This window comes from Cucumis melo, chromosome 4 (genome assembly GCF_025177605.1).
Source record: "Cucumis melo cultivar AY chromosome 4, USDA_Cmelo_AY_1.0, whole genome shotgun sequence".
In the NCBI taxonomy this organism is placed as follows: domain Eukaryota; kingdom Viridiplantae; phylum Streptophyta; class Magnoliopsida; order Cucurbitales; family Cucurbitaceae; genus Cucumis; species Cucumis melo.
The window spans coordinates 1,426,788-1,446,207 of record NC_066860.1 but is presented as its reverse complement, the minus strand read 5'-3'; the positions used below and the strand labels follow the sequence as shown (position 1 = coordinate 1,446,207).

The 19,420-nt window shown below is 31.9% G+C and overlaps 2 protein-coding genes across 4 annotated transcripts; one reads left to right on the top strand and one right to left on the bottom strand.

Moving 5' to 3' along the window:
• Positions 1-666: 666 nt before the first annotated feature.
• On the top strand, positions 667-1,885 carry LOC103503597 (U-box domain-containing protein 26). Its single transcript, XM_008467829.3, has one exon. The coding sequence runs from the start codon at positions 768-770 to the stop codon at positions 1,746-1,748; it is 981 nt and encodes a 326-aa protein (XP_008466051.2). The 5' UTR covers positions 667-767; the 3' UTR covers positions 1,749-1,885.
• Positions 1,886-6,881: 4,996 nt separating this feature from the next.
• LOC103503595 (protein EMBRYONIC FLOWER 1-like) lies at positions 6,882-14,186 on the bottom strand. Of its 3 annotated transcripts, XM_008467828.2 has the most exons (9): positions 13,958-14,177; positions 12,698-12,892; positions 11,914-12,077; positions 11,692-11,817; positions 11,504-11,614; positions 10,206-11,261; positions 9,892-10,025; positions 7,622-9,379; positions 6,882-7,499 (listed from the first exon to the last, which is right to left on the bottom strand). In XM_008467828.2, exons 2-8 carry the CDS (start codon positions 12,841-12,843, stop codon positions 7,649-7,651), a joined length of 3,468 nt encoding a protein of 1,155 aa, XP_008466050.2. In that variant the 5' UTR covers positions 12,844-12,892; positions 13,958-14,177; the 3' UTR covers positions 6,882-7,499; positions 7,622-7,648. The 3 variants fall into 3 exon arrangements, with proteins under 3 accessions (XP_008466050.2, XP_008466047.2, XP_008466049.2); XM_008467825.2 differs by having other exon boundaries at positions 9,892-11,261; positions 13,958-14,186; XM_008467827.2 differs by having other exon boundaries at positions 9,892-11,261; positions 11,716-11,817.
• Between the last annotated feature and the right edge of the window lie 5,234 nt (positions 14,187-19,420).

Here is a 19,420-nt window from a genome sequence, read left to right as displayed (position 1 = left end):
TAGTGTTTAATACATAACTCATGTATCGGTGTTTAACATATTGGAGTATAATAATAAAAAAAAAAAAAAAAAAAGATAAAATAGACATATTGGTAAAATAAAACTAGAAAAATAAAATAAGTATAACAATTGGTTAAAACAAACTCTATGAAATTGTAAACAAATATTCCTATTGTGAATCATAAACTCCAAAAAGAGAAGGAAGAGTGAAATAATTGGGAGGAAGAGAAAAAAAAAACTTCTTAATGAATCACAAAATATCTCAAATGAGGCACTAAAAAATCTAGAAGATATCGACTTTTTAAGTTATACTATAAAACATCAGTTTATGATCTAGCTTTTACTTAAAAATTAAAATCCAAAACTACTATAAGTGATTATCCTAATCATCGAAGTCATTTCCACGTTTCGTCACATAATCTTTCTAAAAGTTGACCAAAATATCTACTTTTAAAAGTTGGACCAAAAGTTTAGGAATCTATATATGATTTATATAGACTTAATTTTTAAAAACAAAAGCAACAAATTGAATGTTTACTAGGGAATTTGTTACCTAAGCAAAGAAGAAATTATTAACAATATATAGGTAAGGAAAGATTTGTTAATAAATTTAGAAAGAGAATAATTGAAGGCTATTTTTCTGCCAAATTTTGCATTTTTATGTTTGTAATGTTACCATCAACCATCAACCATTCCTTCACATTTCACACACACAAACACCATACATACCCTCATCTCTCTGTTTTCAACAATTTTGAAAAAACGCCATGAGAACTCACCAACCAAAGCTTAAAACTCAACTCTTCTCTTGCGGATTCTTCCGCCATTGTACTCGCTCTGTCTTAAGCCCCACCGCCTCTCATTCCCCTGCTCTCCCTTCCCTTCCCTCCGCCTCCGACCAACCACCACCACCACCACCGCCGCCCTCCCGCCGTCCACCCCTTCCCGATTCCGAATCCTCTTCCTCCTCTGCTTCTCAAAGCTTCACTCAATGGAGATTCCCACTTCCACGTTCACCCATTTTTACACAACAACCTTCAATTTCAGACCCTCCTTCTACTTTCTCCATTCCCCCTTCCGATCCTCTCCCCCCACCCATCTCTGCATCAGCCCTACAAGAAATCCTCCAAGTTGCACAGCTCCAACTCTGTTCCGCTTCAGATTCCGACCGCCTCGCCGCTCTCCAACTCCTCGAACGCTCCTTGGTTCCAAACCCATCTCTAGACTCCGACTGTACTCCCGAATTGATGCGCGGTTTAATCGAAAGTTTCAACATTAAAACCGGTTCCAAACCGGCCACCAAAATTCTATTGGCACTTTGTTTGGCAGAGGGTAATCGTCACGTTGCAGTGGAGGCAGGGGCGGTCGGCGCAGTGATAGAATCTCTGCCAGAGATGGAAGACGCGGCTGCCGAGCGAGCACTTGCGTCGCTCGAACTTATGTGTACGGTTGCTGAAGGAGCAGCAGAGGTTAGAGCTCACGCTCTTTCGGTGCCAGCTATGGTTACAATGATGGGAAGAATGGCAGCTAGAGGGAAGGAATCGGCCATAAGTGTGCTTGGGGTTATTTACGACAATGGGGTCTCGTCGGAAGCTAAGTCCGCAGTGACGGCGCCGCCAGAGGAGGTTGCGCGTGCGGTTGTTTTAGCGCTGCAGGGTGATAGTAGTGTGAGGGGAAGAAGAAAAGGGGCGAGACTTCTTAAGACACTGCAAGAGCAGCAAGACGAATTCTTCACTGCAGCCCTATAGATCCGGCGACTGTGGTCGGCCGGAGTTGATCGTTGAAGTGTGTTTAGTGTTAACCAATCCATAATTTTGAGATGACTAATACAGTTTGAATGGTTTTTGGTTAGACAAATAATTCAACTCTTATGGGGTTTTTTAAATTTACAATCTTTTTTTCAATTAGCTCATCAATTTATAACAAAGTTTGTTCAAATTATATATATATATATATATATATATATATAGTTATTGAGTGATATTTAATTATATAATTATTTAGAAAATAAAGATTGGGGACAGAGTCTGCATGGCAGCACATGCCTCGCCCATTGTTTCATATGAACAATTCAGTATTTAAATATACGACAAAATAAAATGTTAGATTCCCTTCCCAAACTAAAATATCATATAAATTTGTTTAACTTGTTCATCTTTTAATCATTAAATACAAAATTCACAACATAATATGTATAATCCTTTTTTTAAATAATGTATTTTTTAAAAGTAAGGTAAAAAATAGGATATAAGTTAGTTATCAACAAAAATAGGGTAATTTCCGTGCATGCGTGGACCCCACATTTTTTTTCCTTTTTTAAATATTTTTAATATATATATACTCACTGTCTTGTATAAATAAATTAACTTCATGGTTTATCTTCTAGTTCGTTAACACAATTTCTGAACAATGATGTGCACTCGTCAAAGAACGGATTGGAATCGGTAAGAAGTATTCAGAAAATCAACCAAGAACACGTAGATGAAAAAATAAATTTATTTGTTGTCTTTTCAAAAACAAAACCAAGAGTTTGTTTTCAAGGAAAAGAAAAAAAAAAAGAACCGTTTTAAAAATTATTTGAAAATTTCTATTTTAAAATTAATGAAAAATAATAAATCTTAAAATCAGCCTACTAAAATAGATTAGATAGTAATAATAATTTTTATGTAAAAACATACAATATGTACGAATATGTTTCCAAAATTTGTTGCTATTAAAACAATTTATAAAAGCATAGCTCAACGACATTTGGATATTTTAAATCTTGTACCATCAATTATCGTATTAAAAAAATACTATTTATTGCATGAATTAAAATTCAACGATCCTCTATTTGTTTTGAGTAATTCTAAAAGTGGTGTTAAAAACAAAGACATGGTGATATTTAATATCTTCATACACACTAGTCAATACTTACATGAAATAATCTATAAAAATAAAATAAAGTATTTAATATATATATATATATATATATATATATTTAAAAATTAGTATAAATATGACAAAACGGCTTAAAATATCTATAAATGATAAACACTAATAGATTTAAAAATGTTGCTATATTTTATAGTAAACACAACATGCCCATACCGAATAAAGAGAAAGTCAATTAAATAGTCTAAACTTGGTGTTGATCTAGTAATTAACAATAGAACGTTAGAACATTGAGAAATGAGCAAGGATTTTGGACGTAGTTGGGTTCTTGAATTCTCGAGTTGAATTTTGAATGTATTTTGATAGACCGTAATAGACTAATATCATGTACACTTGTTATTTTTTATTTCATGACGTACTTTTATGAATATTGTTTTTAGAAAAGAAAACAAAAAAAAAAAACAAATAATTGTAAAAAGGGGTTTAGGGTAATTTTTGGTAAATTAAAGCTGGCAAAGCAGCAATGTGTGGGGCTGTGAAGAAGTGTATATGTGATGCTTTGCTGTGTACATGTGTTTGAGCTATAAGAGAGGCTGACCATTTGCCAGTTCTCTTTTCTACTCTTTATTTTTTGTTTTGATTTGTTTTTCTTTTAAATACCCGATCGATGAAAACCGATCATCTACAATGCAATAGATTACAATAAACTACTGTATAGACGACGACCCTACGTAAAATTTAACTCTATCTTATTAGGGCAGTGACAGTCCATTGAGAAACCAGATTTGGAACATGGGCACCACATTTCTTTCCCTAAACTAAGAGAATCCTATTTTTGAAGAGCAATTATTTCTTTCTTTTATACTCTATAAATGGACTATATGTCAATACACTATTTTTCTTAAATCTTTGTATTCTTTTAATAATGCACTTTTTCTTTCTTTTTAACTGTTAACATACATAAAATACTTTCTAATATCAGCTTTTTGTGGTACTAATTGGGTTTGATTCCAATTCCTATTTGTCCCACAGGGTTACACTACACTTGGAAGTGATTTCTGAAGGACAATAGAATCTAGGAATAATAATGGTGAGCTAGCCATGGGGCTCATCTATATATATGCATATGCTCAAATATATATTGAAAACTACTGTTGAGTTCAATCAGAATTTTCTCTTTTCCTATTTTCATATTCTACTTTTAAATTTTGTAAACTCATAAAATAGGTATACACAGTTAAAAGGATGTTTAAAACAACGAAAAGTTGTAATTATATTTTCTTATCGAACAATACCTAGTCCACAAGATTTAGTGGACTCTATTTTGTGAAATAAATCGAACTTCAACGAGCTTATAAAAAGTTTAAAAAATTGTAATAGACTAATTGTGAAAGAACGCAACTCATAAAATTAGAGAAGAATGCAACCGTAAAGATCGAGCTGCAAAAACTCGAAACTTAAAAGATTTAGAAACCCATTTAATTAGCGAAAAAGAAAAAAAAAAAACAAGAATTAAACAAACGTGGTGATATAGAAGAGATAATTCAGAGAGTTGGTACACAAAATTCAAATCAAACCCTAAGATTTATTAGGTTGAACCACCATGCACGAATTTATCATACTAGAAAAAAGAAAGTTTCCATTTTGATTATGAAATTAGAAGTTTAGGTCTAAAGACAGTAATGATTTCTGATCGTTACTGGATAATCAAAACATAATATTAGATTAAAAGTAGCCATTCTACTATTAATAACATAACAATCCTGATGTGTCATCAAAGCGTTTAAGGGTTTTCCATGGCTGCCACGCCCTCTTCTACCTCCGTCAATATCCGATCTGCCATTGACGGAGGCAGACTTCATGTAAAATATATATATATATATAAATAAATAAGAATTACAGCCCATGATTTCCATTGTTGAGAGCATCTCTTTATCTGCCATGTCTCTGAGGCGTTTTCTTTATTGAGTCAAAAAGTTAAACTGAAGCTAGAACCCACCCCAGACCCAGAAAGTACAAACTGAGAGGTCATGTTTTTGTCATAACCATTTTAGTGTATATATATACCATTGGGTATATATAAATAGAAATTAAAGAAAAAGAGAAACCCTCTGGACAACACAAGAAGAAGGCTTTAATTTTTATGTATATATGTATATGGGTCAGCTTCTCTAGCTGCCAACTGTTTATGTGATTTAAAACAGCAATCCATAATTATTTTTTTTTTTTGTTGAGTTTTACCTGTCATTGTTTATGTCTCGAAGTGATTTTTTTTGTATTGAGGACATTGTTTGATTGATGAGATGATTATGGAATAGTTTCAAATATAGGAATTAAAGGGTAATCTTTTTTAAAAAAATTATAAATATAGTATAACGTTTCAAAATCTATCATCGATATTACAAATATTTTCTATCGATAGTAATGTATCAAGGATTGAAGTTTATTACAAGACATATTTACATTTTTTAAAATTAAATGTACCATATATTTAATTATTATTTTTAAAATTTCTATATATTATAATTATCAAGTAATTAAATATTATCTCTATAATTACCGAAATAAAACATCGTGATTATTGGTATAAAATATATATGATGACACCACATGCATAAATTTCAGAAAATTCTCTTACCTTCAAATCCTCTTTCCTTTTTCTTTTCTTTTTTAATTTCAGAAAAATCATTTCTTCGACTATGAATATAAAAGGTTTATACCGAGACAAAAAAAAAAAAAAGTCACATTTCTATTATATTTTCTTTTGAAAAAGAAATATCAATTTATATTCGTACTAAGATCCATTATTACTCTCAAGAACTCAAGAACTCGTAATTGTATTAGCTTAATTAAATACTTAAACTTCTGTAAGGATTTCAATTTAAACTAAATTCTATGGCAAAAACTTAAAATTAGTTATATCGATTAAACTTTGAAATGTTCGTGAGAGAATTCATTTTGACTCTTCACTGTAATTATTGTTTTACATTGACTTGTGAATAAAATTCAGTCTTTTTATAAACTTTTTCGAACATTGGTTTTATAAAATTTATTATTAGAAATGAAGCAGGAACAATTTGAGATCCTAGCTAAGATTCTAAATTGATATACACTTATGAGTGAGTTTAATTGATATACATGCGATAATATTTCAATTAATACATAGTTTAAAGTTTAAATTCGATATAATTATTAATTTTAGTATATTTTAATTGATACATTATAAAATTTAGAAGTATAAATTTATATTTTACCTATTTTCCTTTCTTAACAACGTGTAGCCACAAGGACCTTGAAATAGTCATGAATGAAGAGGGGTTAATTCATCAAATGGCCAACTATGCACATAATTCATATGATAATCATAACGTATAATGATTTTAGAAAGAATGATCAAGTTTATAGCAACGTTTTTAAAAAAATTACAAATATAGTAAAATTTATAAGTGATAAATCAATATTTGCAATATGATCTATAGATAAACTTCTATGATTAATTGACTCTAACCAATTTTACTATATCTACGATTCTTTTTAAGATGTTGTTATATATATATATGCTAATACTTTAAATCTAGTTGTTATATTTACAACTGTCTCAATATCTATTTAAATACTCAAAAGATGCATCCATGTTTCGGGATCCAATGCTTCGTAGATAGGTAAAATACATAAACTCAAAACTTTAAATACTTGAAACAGTAATTAATCTACAAGAAACACCCAATGTTTCAACCGAGAGCTAGAACAAAATTATTTCTAAAAGCACTTTAGAAAAAAAATGGTTTTTGAGTCAGAAAAAAATCTTTAAAAACTTGAAAAACCATAAAGTTGGAGAAATAATTTAAACATGACCTTATGTAATAGTTAATAATACCTTAAATAGATATGCAAGATAAACAAGAAAATACCAAACAAACAAAATTAAATTAGAGGTACGTTTAAGTTGACTTTCTAAGTATTAAACTAACAACGAAAGAGAGAATAAATAAATTGAGGACAATAGATAAATAAACACTGTGCTGCACCCATCAAGTATATTCTCTTTCTACAAAGAGAAGAAGCAGTATCTTTTTCCCTTTTTTTTCCTTTTCTTTTCTTATTTCAAGTGCACTCCCACAACATCACATTACAGTGTATAGGTTCACACTAAAGCTACAAATATTAGTATCTTTCCCACAGGAACAAAACTAACAATGAGCCTTCGGATTTATCTAGATATATATATATATATATATAATAAAGAGAAAAATCTAACTATTTCTCTGTTATTTTCCTTCTCACACACTGCTACCTCATCAGTGCATAAAACTGATGTAACTTCCCCTCTTCCGAAAACGAAAGAGTACGTAACTCAGCGAATATACATAACCTTGTGATTTGTGAATAAGTATAACAACGTACCACATCATCAAAACCAAAATTTGCATATACAATCAAATGTACTTGATATGAATCTCAAGATTCACGTAGTCTTATGTACAGGCCTTGGCTTATACCGAAGGTGGCGCATCAGCGGGCAGTGTTTGTTGGGCGCAACGGGAGTTGTTCATATTCTAGACTTTTTACCAATATTTTAACCGGCAAGAGATTTAAAACGAACCATTTAAAAGTTAAAAATCCTGCTGAAAAAAATGAAGAAGAGGCAATTAGATGACTTCACAAGATGCATATATATATGACCAATGGCATGGACAAAAGAATATATTGCTATCCATTTCAAAAGACAGGGAGTTTAGAGTATTACCAGCTTGTTTTTTTCATGACGATGATCTCACATACTATAATGTAATGCGTGTTGTTTTACAACAGCATGCTTTGTATTCCTTTTGCGTTTGCGTCCATCCATGTTATTCAAATCCGATGTATTTTCGGATATCCTTTTTGAAAACTGTAGATCTTCAGCGCCTATCATGTATACATTTCCTGCCTCTGGTATGCTAAACTCAGCAGGATTTTTATTAATCCTGCAGATTCCGAACTCAGAACTGACTTTCGAATGCTCCAACATTCTTTTTGTACCGTGTCGCTCTATTATACATTGTCCAGGATTTTCCAGTCTAGGATATCCACTCATGGACACCAAAGAGCTAGATGGACCGCCAGACTTCTTTTGCAAGCTATGAATGGGAAAAACTCCTTCACTGGAACCTTGACCACTTGTAAGTACACTCTTCTGTGATTTTTGAGCTCTGTTCCATGTTGAAGTGGAGCACTTGGTTTTATCCTTTTGTTTACATTGCAATGCAACTTTACCTGTTAAATCAGAAACTATTTCATGACTTTCATTTCCCATGGGAGGAGAAATTGATGCACCGCCCACTGAAGGGCGATGGTAACAATCGTGAGACTTCTTTAACGGGTGGATTTCACCATAATAATCAGATGAATAATTGATGGTATCATATGCCTTGTGCAACCCAACATCCAGCCCAGAACTATCCTTAGCTTTGTGATCGTGGGGAAAATTTTTCTTGTTAAATTTTGGATTTTCATGCATTTCACCGCGCTGCATTCCGGCATCCATAAGGCTGAGTAAATGCATTGCTGACATTGTTTCGTTAGAATACAAATCCAATGACCCCCTCGGGTTTTGGGGAAGCTCAATGCCATTAGAATGGCAATAAAATGGGTACTTTGCACTAGTCCTGCTGAAATTTTCCAAGCCATAATTACCATCATCTTTTTCAAGATTAGTAACTTTTGGATTGAAAAATTTAAAGTTGTGCCCCCGATTCATACCCCCTCTGCTACTTGATTCAGGATAGTTTTTATTAGCAGTAACACTAGTCGACTGAGATGCAACCTTTCTAGGAGTGGTAGGTATATATGAATGATGATTTGGCTGGACTTCGTTCCACAGATGAGCTACGCCTTCATTGTTTTGTGAAACAGGATGGTGTGCGTTATTTACCCTGAAAGATTGGGCCCTGTAATGAGAAGACTCCTGATCTTCCACACCCCTAGGATATTGGCTATATTGAGAGCATGCCTTCTCACTAGTACTTCTTGCCAAAAACTTGACAGGATTTGATGATTTATTTTGAGAATGTCCAAAAGTAGAATATTCTGGAGGGATAATAGTCTGACGAAGGTGGTCTATGTTAAAATGTCCCCCCTCAGTGTGAGAAAAGTAATTACCTGAACCTTGTTTTCCGTATGCCACATTATCTCCTACCGTATGCAAGCTATTTCTCCCATTCCTAACCTGGGGTTTCCACTTGGGAATATTTTTCTCCTGCAATGAGTCACTACTGCCACATACATAACTGAAATTCATAATTCTAGCCTTCTTTGAGCTTGTCTTTGATAGGGATTTACTATTTCTAGTATTATCAAGGCACCTTTCATACTGATTTTTAGCCATGAGCTCAACAATTTCCATTGGAATGTCATCTAAAGCTCTTTGCTCAGATATCTTACCAACCGTATGCTCACTCTGTTTCATCTGAGCTGCCAAGTGCTCCTGAACACTCTTTTCAACTTTGTTTACCCCGGAATTGTCCTATAAAACAATAGACAACAGTTAAGTAACAAAACCTGAAATCTTAATCTGATAAATTTTGTAGGGAGATAGATAGGAAATAAAAGAATATACAAGAAATTTTGTAAATAAAGGATAAAGAAAATCTAAGAAACATAATAATAGAAGATTTGTCATACATGAATTTTATGAGATTCATGATTCCATATGCAATCCTGAATGACTTATTGTTATCACTCTCCAATACCAACTTCTTGTAAGAAAATGATAAATAACACACTAAGAAAATGAGAAAAATTCGTCCAGCTGAAGTCCTTAACCCATTGTACAAAACAAATTAATGTTTGCATCAGTAAATGATTCCATTGAAATCCATGAAACATTTCAGTTACGAAAGTATTTCAATCAGATAACCATGCAGACCGCAAGTAATTTAGAGAGGAAAAAAGAAATTCCTCAGGCATTCATGAGTGCATCATAAAATTGTTCCTTCTATAGGCTACAAAAACAACACAGTATGGCAGAACTTATACCATTGCCTGCAACTGAGACCAGCTATCATCATTAGCTTGAGAATTTGAATTTTGCTTCCCATTTTGTAAATGCATTCTGCCAGAGGTTATCTTACTATTGACTCCACCGTGCCCTACTTGCCGAGAAAAGGTATCTGAATAATTAAAAGGAACATTTGAGTCTTTAAGTTTCTTCGCTTTACTATCTTTGATCCTAACAACACTTGCTCTTCCTTGCCAAGACGACAAAGAATGTGAGCCATCCTCGGTCTCGAAAATAGACTTTTTGTCATTTCTTGCTGTGGCTAAATTGCTAGAGAGGGAAAGATGCAAACCTTCGCTACATTCATCCGGCACTGATGAACAAGAAACAACTAGAGGATCATTGTTCCTGAGTTCCACTTCTTTTGAGGCTGAATCTCTTCTTGGCATGCTATTGCTCCAGGAAAAACCCCGCCGGTCATCAATTACAGGCATCTTGCTTTTCCTTTTAGACGGATTAGAAATTGGCTCAATTCTTGAACCAAATAAAAGAAATGGGTCCATTGCATTGCTAGAAAACTCGTTGTGTTTAAGGGAAATGTCAGATATGTTGTCACCACTTCCTGGTGGAATGTCAAGAGGAGAGCATGCTTCAATTGGGATCTTTTTGTTTTTCTTACCATGAAGAGATTTCAGATCATTCCTACACTTGTTCAAGAGACTTTTCTTAGTTCGTACATCAGTTGCAATTAATGCATTTTCAGATTCACTAGCATGAAAAGAATTTGTTGTTTCCTCATCTCCCTTCAATGGCTGAATCTTGTCATATACGTTGTATGAAGAGGAAGTCTCTGCTGCAAGGCAATCTTCATCCAGAGGCATTTTACTTTTTGAAGTCTGACCTGAACACCTGACATTCTTTTTGGCAGCCACTGTACATCGGGAAGCAGAAAGGTCTTTTAACCCTTCAGATTTTTCAGAAGTCCCATGGGATGGGGACTCTTCCGTATCAATGTGATTCGTTTTTACGTTTTCATTCTCATTCAGCAACTCAGTCAGTAGGCGCACCTTACGAGCCTTTCGACGGTGCAAACTGCCTGACTTATCTATGTGATGGCCTTGCGTATCATTTTCTACTGAAATTTCAGTATGCTCAGATGCTGTTGCATAACTCCCATCAATGTCTGCAGGAAACCTCTGTCTCTCGCTTTTACAAGCCTGATCAATCACCTTGAATCCTGATGATGAACGAGTTACCTCAGTTTGTTCATTATGTGCAATTTTTTGTTCCTCATCATCAAAGCCTTCAAGATTTTCATCAATCACTTTGAGGTTCCGAAGACCAAGCTCAACCTCAGCAACTTCATTTCCACAGAGTAGCTTAGAGTTTTTAACGGATTCCCTATGCACTGAATTAAGAATAACTTTTTCACAAATAAGATATAAAATTATAGAAGCAAGCCAAATATGTATTATATGCAACTATGAGAAGCAATATCAATGAACAGAGATACTTTTATAAAGACATGCCTAAGGAATTTTCCTCTATATGGCAACATGTGTGGTTGCTTATCTAACTACTATAATTTCAGCAAGGATCCCCAACCAGCTGGTTTCTTCAATGGCATCATAACAGCAGTAAATTAATTACCTGGATCACTTCTGTTTTGTTCTAACATAAGATTTGACTCAACTTCCGGCATGACACTAGTCGCTATGGGAAATTCTGTATTCAAGATCCATCTAGAGTCCACCTCATCTCCTGGAAAGAAAAAAATAAAATATTCAAGAGCCTGAAAAAGTAGGACATTAAAATGGAAAAGTCAGAACAAAGAATGCCTTCAGCTTTCTTTTCTCTCTCACTCGTGAAAGATGGAGGATGATTGAGGTTGCACACATTCGTAGAGGCATTAGCGACTGCCTCTATAGCATCAGGCATATCTAGATTTGAAAATTTCTCAACACCTGACATGGAAAAGACGGCAAAAATGGAAAGGTGAGAAACTTGGGGGAGGAGGAATGCAACATAAAAGTCAACTATTAAATCCTTTATAGCACCACCTGCAGGAGTTTCCTTCCTGCAATTTTGACAGCGCCACCACCTGAACTGCGGAACATGAAAAGGTGGAAGCAAGGATATTGTCTCTGCAGACTCATAGTCACCATCAAAATCAAATGGCCAGCATTTTTTCCAATCTTTTTCACGCATTTGGGATGCATATCCACTGAACAAAAGGCAGTTGATCAGAAAAAGGAGTTTTACATTGATGTTGAGATCGTGATTTGAGGAAATTAATTCATGGGGCAATAATGTAACGAAAGACACTAGATTTGCAAAGGATATATTAACGAACCTTCACTTCATCGAGAAATAGTTTCTAAACCTAAACTCTAAGCTCCTGTTTGAAATTCATGTTGGAAGAACAGGTTAAACTAGGTGAGCTCAAATGCTAAGTATCATTTTCCACATTCGGTCTCTTTCTTGGAAAGCAATATCAAAAGGCAACTATGAGATGAGTAGTTCTAGTTGCTATGGATTGTTACATTCTTAGTGAAGCTTCCTACAAAAATTTCCAAATTGGACAAAACATCGAAAGACAGTAAGGACGTTATCGTTTGTGTATGGACAATAAGACTAGCATGAAAACTGAGCCTAGATAATTATCCATTTGTGTGTATAAGTGCAGTACGAGAGACCTTAAGCATGAATGTCGATCTCAATGACACGTGCATGAACCCATGCTCTTTAGTTAACCCAGTCTAAATTTTCAAACAAAGTCATATAATCTAGTTAAGAAAAAGGAAGAAAAAAATATGATTAAACTTGATAGGGTACGGGTCATACCGAATGGAGAAATGGTCACAGTTTCCAGCATCAGGTTTATCAATACAACTGGAAAGATCTATGAATAAAGAATCAATCTCAATGAATGGGACTGTAGTCCTCAATATGATACTAGAATCATTCTTCTGATGATGTTCTTCGTCCATTAGAAGACTTCTGGTACGCTACAGTTTATAGCTGTGCTATGACCAATTTCTGAATATATATATACCAGGCAGCAGAAGAGCTAAATATTAGTCATCAATTAGTACTGAAAGTATCATAAAATAATAATCATCAAAGTGTTGATACGTATAAAAAGAAAACAATAAGATCTAGAGATCTACTCTCAAACAAGTCCATTTGAAAACACGTATCTAATGTTTTTACAGACAATAAAAAGTTAGTAAAAAAGCACATACACTCCTTACATGAAGTTATGTAAAATGCACATACACTCCTTACATGAAGTTATGTAAAATGGTCATCATGTGTACTTATTTCTCACATAAAATAACAGTTTCTAACAAAAATGAAGTATGTATAATTCATGTAAACAACTCGTGAAGCAAACACTAATCTAAAACACACAACATTCCACATAAAATAATAAACACTTTGCAACTTATTAGTACAAATAATTCAAGGGAAATGAACCTCAAACCCTAATTCTTTTAGATAACAAAGCAAGGACCTCGACAAACCATAATTTTAACTATTACAAACAATAAATTATATCAATAACCAGTTCCGCCCACATATAATTCAAAGAAAAGCAATAATCAGTACTGCAGTAAGAACAGCATAATCTAGGGTTTACTGAGATCAATTATTTGAAAATAGAGGAAATACAGTAGATGACACAAGGAAAATGGATTTAACAAAACCACCTAAATTACTCACCATCTGAGATTTCTAACAGCAGTGGAAGAGACGAAGGATGCGAATTGGTCCACAGATAAATATTTAGGGTTTTTATTCAGCTCAGAAATTCTCGACGGACAAACAGTTGACTCAGTGACAATCAAATAACTAACAATAACATATAAAATGCCGGATACTTAGCCAATTCACTCTCCAATTATCAGCCATACAAGAAAACTCAAAGAAGAAAAAAAAAAAAAAACAAGAGCCAACAACTTCGGTGTAGAGAGAGAGAAAAAAAAGACTAAAATACGAAGAAAACAGCTGAAAAAAAGCTTGAAACGATTAAAAGGAAAGAAATCGAAGATTTCACACAGAAGAAAAAGAAGAAAAATACGATGTAGTTGAAGAACGTACCTAAGTCCAGCCAAGTAACAATCGGAACGACGATGAATTAAGAAGACAACGATTCTTCACGGCTAGTCGAGGAAACTGTACTGATAGAGAGAGCATTTAGAGAATAAGAAACAGATCAAAACTGTAAGATGAGATTCGAAGCTGATCGAAGAGAATTTGAGTGCGAAGCTCCGATAAACCCTAGAGAGAGAGAGAGAGAGAGAGAAAGGGAAGTCTCGATACTTTGAGAGAGAGAAAGAGAGAAAGAGATCTATAGATAGTGGAGTGGATTTATTTATTTTATTATTTTTCTTTTTCTTTTTTTCTTTTTCTTTTTTTGTTGGGTAATTTAATAATATTTTTCCTCAGTCCTTAATGTGTGGGTGTATTAAAATCATCTATGCCCATGCCATCCACATTCCACATGTACATAACATCCGCGACCTATTTATTTAGGTGATGTTAAATTAAAAGAGAGGGAGGAACTCGTGGAGGTAATTATAAGTCGACACGTGGCAGGTTCATGTGGATTGTTTATCTGAAGGGCTATATCAGGCTTTGAGCGTGAATGAACCGAAAGAGGAAACCCTAGCGAAGTTAAAAACACAACATTTTACCATGCGTACTTTACACGCGCGCTTATTTAACGTATACACATAGTCCATTTGTGCCTGTCGTGTCACCAAAGCCAAAAGATGCCTTCCCACTTAAACCTCTTTTAATTGGTTCGTGTCTTACACGCCACTTCCCTTCCAACCTCGACTAGGACCAAGACGACGACTACTACTACTACTTCTACTACCCCATTGGAAACCCTAAAAATTTCTAAACCCACCCTCTGCTTAATTAGAAACTTAACATCGTCTCTCTAATTACAATTAGTTGTAAATGTTAAACCATATAGTCTATACTATTTATACAAATTTTATTAATTACCATTTTATGACTGCATTTTAGAGTTTAATTAATAATTACTACCCAATGTCACGATAATTAATTAACATTTGTCACTATTCTTTTACTTTTTCTAGGTTAATTTTATTTAACTTAGATACACGAGTCACATTAAGAATGCGTGTTTTATCATTTTTAGTCAGTGAATATCCTTTTATTAATTAAGCTAAGCTATGTGTTTGATAATTATATCTACGTATCCATAAATCGTAATGTAATATTCTTTTGTTCGATTTTATTTCGAAGAAAGCTTATTTTTTATTTTTCTGGTATGTTGAGTTTTATATATATATATATATATATAATTAAACTTTATCATTCAAAATTTTAAAATTTATTAATGGAACCACTAAGTATACCGGTGAATTTTATATAAATCCAGCACAAAATCCATTGTCCTATAATTAGATTAATTAAAAACTCCGCACAATTTTTTATGTGGAACAATAAAAATTATTGGAAAAGCAAAGTTCATGAATTAATCAAAAGTTTTTTTCTAAAAAAAAATTGCAATTTCTCTAGAAAATTATTTATTAAAAAAAAAAAGTAAATTCTCCCAAAATTCTATACTCGAACACATCTATATATATCTATGTCCATTTAAATCGCATCTTTCCACATAAGGATTCTAATATACCAAAAAGAACCAAAGAGATCAAAAAGTAATTAATTAATGATACTAAAACATCAAAACTAATGTCATACGACAAATTCAAACATTATTCACGTTAACGTGACATAACACAACACAATAATATTGTTAAAAAAAAAGCGAAAAACAAAAAAAAGATTCTTAAAAATTGATAAATAATAATTGAAAGGAAGGACGTGTGTGTGTGTGTATATATATGTATGTATAGGGGGACAATATAAAAGTGAGGATGGAGAAAGGGAAAACCTAAAAAGGTGAAATGTCGTGTTGCCATGAATTACCTGAGTGTATTGATTCCAATATATATTTGCATGGGCCAGTGAATCGGTTTGAAGATCCTATTTTACAATTCCCCCTTCATAATTAAATATGCCCTCTCTCCCCCCCCCCCCCCCCCCCCCCCCCCCCCCCCCCGCGCCCTGCTTGCAACCCCTCCATGTATGCCAAAGCCAGCTCAAACCGGACTCCAACGCCACCATATAATTCAAATTGACCCACCACTGTTTTAATTATTTATTTAGTTTCCACAAATAAATAAAATTCTATTTTTTCCTACATAATTAAATTAATTACCTCCATTGTATATATTTTAAGAATATATATACCTACTTTCCTTTTTCTCTCTATGTCTTTTCACAATGTCACAATCAAATTACTTAGGTTGAATGCTTATGATCTAATCTCTCTCTCTCTCTCTCTCTTTTTAATATATACTTAATTAGGATTTACATGGGTCAATCACATTTTCCCATTTCGCTAATCTCAGTTCTTGAGGTTGTTGGTCTCTTTCAATTTACCAGTTCACGGAAAATAGATGAACGAAAATATGGAAAATAACATTATTTTCTTACTTTTAGTGTTGTTTACTTATGTTATGTTATGTAATTGTATTGATACATGGAGATTACATTCAAATCTATAATGAAATAAAGCAATGTGATTTATAAAATTGAGAGTACTCAATCCAATTACATTTGAGTATTACTATTATTGTTACCGATATTGATGTAAATTTTACAAAATTCATAATTCCAAGTATATACGACAAAAAAAAATTAATTCGAGTTTATTACCATTTATCCATCAATCTAATTTCATTATAGGAACCAAAACTTTTAAGTAGTTAATGTATTGAATAATTTGTGAAGCTCAAATAAATATATGTTAGGTGGAGTCGATTCAACCTAATCAATTGTCTAATATTTAGACTTGCGTGTTTTAAAATTTAAAGCAAAGTTATTTACACCCATTATTACCCACTTAATTTAGTTCAACATCAATAAATATCTATATATATATATATATATATATATATATATTCATTTGAATAATATTTACTTTTTTAGTATTTGATTTGATTTAATTGGTTCAAATTTTTAATTTTTTGAAAAGACAATTCTGTCGAGTCTTTTTAGTTTTTCGTATGAGTTATCTCAATGAAATCAATATCCACTAGAATATATTCCTAAAACATACGATGGTTTGGAATAAAATAGAAATTTCTTCTGAAAATTTGGTTTGGTAATAGCACGAATGTATATTAGAAAAGGTTATAAAAAACCTCAATTAACTCATACATACGTATTATCAATAAACATTATTGAATTATAAACAAATCTAACGATAATAATTGATGGATGCGTCTGAATATCTCTCAACTAAACTAATACATTCGTAATATTCTCACTTATTTCGAAACAATTTCATTATTTGTGATAATTAACTCAACTATTGATGAAATATATTTTGTTCTCGAAGTTCGAGTTCAAATACCCTAAAATATTGAAATAGTGATCATATGGGAGATTAGAGCAACTATTCGAGGATATATGATTTTATTATAAATTTGTAAATGTTATGCTCGTTTCTAGAAAAACTTTAAAATAAAATAGAATTTATACCAATATAATTTATTTGTTGTATTTTCCGATTTAGAAAACACTTTTTAGTTTTTAATCGATTTTAAATAATAATAATAATATTGCCTATCTGGTTAGTATCTTTAATAAACTATTTAATTAAGTGTCAACAATAACTTTCTTTCTTAATTTTCAAACCTAAGTTTGTTTGTTGGTTGATTGAACTAAGCCATTGTTCGCGATAAGTTTATTAACCTCTATTAAATAAACAAAATGACAACACAATTTATTAGTTTGAGATTTTTTAAGTTGGGAAATATAACGAATTATACAACGACTATAGTAGGTGAAAGTAATAATACAGTAACAATAACATTCGAGATGATATTTTATATTAGCTTTTGGCTAAAATTAATTTTAAAAAACCAATTATTTTCAAATATAACAAAATGAATTAAAGTATATACAAAATATAGCTATGATTGCAGTAAACTTTTATTGGTATTCCTATCTATACCATAGAAAATATTTCAACTATGATATTTTATTGTATTTATAAATATTTTATAAATAGTGAAAATATATTTATATTTATAGTTAACATTGTAGGAAATATTTTACCGAAAGAAAGACGGTGGGATGTTGCCCCATTTGGGAGTTCGCAAATGCCAAGAAAGGGTGTCTTGCTTGGCTCAAAATTGTGTTGACATAACACATCCTTTTTAGCATTGTGCTTAATGCTGCTGCCCATTTTGATTGTTTCTACTACTATCTTTACTTTATTTTATTTTTCACTATGATCGTATGCTAATTATATATTACGATACATCGCTTCATTGAAAAATATTAATTTTCTCAAATATGATCGATAAATCTGCATTATTATTCGTCACCGACAAACATCACATACCAATGTCAACTATGTAATAGTATACAATCATGTTATAATCTGTTTTTATACATAACAAGCCGCATCGTTAATAATTTCATAAAATTTAAAAAACGATGTTAATTAAATAGGTTGAAGTTCTTTTTTTTACACAAAATAAAATTGATATGTCCTCGATAAAGATTTACTAGGCATTGTTTTAAAGTTAATAATTTCATCGTGACGTAAAATTTTTAATAGACATTCTTGCAAATTTATAAAAGTTAATTATTTATACTTTTTCGTATAACATTGGACTTTTTTTTTTTTTAATTATTTATGTTTGTCATATTTACAATATGCTATTATTCTTTTTTTTTTTTTAAGTTAGAAAGCGAATTGTGTTATAAATGGAGTATACTACATTCATTTTATAATATAATAATTCAAAATTTATTTCAAATTGGTAACTTTTATTTTTAGAGTTAAAAAGTTTTGGTTGACTTTTAAATATAAATAATTAGACATATGGACAACTATAAATATAATAATTATATTCAAAATATTTATGTATATTTTAATATTTAAAAAAATTACAAAATAGTGTAAGATTTATCGAAGTTACTGTACACTTCATTATTTGACACAAAAACAAAATTTTATCTAAATTCGTTAGACAATTAGAGTTAATTACTAATTATTTGAAAAATTTACGAATTTATATTTGTCAAAGTTGCCATAGACAAATTATTTGAAAATATGTTGTTAGTAAAAATATTTATATAAAATAATATCTTATAGTCGATCAATCGATCGACTTTAACAAATTCTTTTATAGTTACAATTTTCTAAAATGTCGTATTTGCAACTATTTCATTTAATCTTTTCACGGAGTTATTTTAGAAAATTATTATAGATAATTAACATAAAAAATAAATAAATTATAGTCAAATGTTTAAATTGGCGAGACGGTTAGATGAATTTTATTATATTTTGTAAATAATTTTGATTTTTTCATCTTTTTTAAAAAGATTTTTTTAGAAACAATTTTTCGCATATTATCGGAAAAAAGGATAAAATTCCACGTATGTCTCATATCTCGCTGGCGCGAACCGCCGATACTTGTCCGGCCCCATTCGCGCCAAAATCGA

What these genes read in the sequence shown, in the direction of transcription:
- LOC103503597 (XM_008467829.3), top strand. Translation starts at nt 768, where the DNA reads ATGAGAACTCACCAACCAAAGCTTAAAACTCAACTCTTCTCTTGCGGA.
- LOC103503595 (XM_008467825.2), bottom strand. Translation starts at nt 12,843, where the DNA reads ATGGACGAAGAACATCATCAGAAGAATGATTCTAGTATCATATTGAGG. An exon ending in GAGAGAAAAGAAAGCTGAAG is followed by an intron (nt 11,615 to 11,691) that starts GCATTCTTTGTT and finishes TTTTCTTTCCAG; the next exon opens with GAGATGAGGTGGACTCTAGA. An exon ending in GGTCTCAGTTGCAGGCAATG is followed by an intron (nt 9,380 to 9,891) that starts GTATAAGTTCTG and finishes ATTGTTTTATAG; the next exon opens with GACAATTCCGGGGTAAACAA.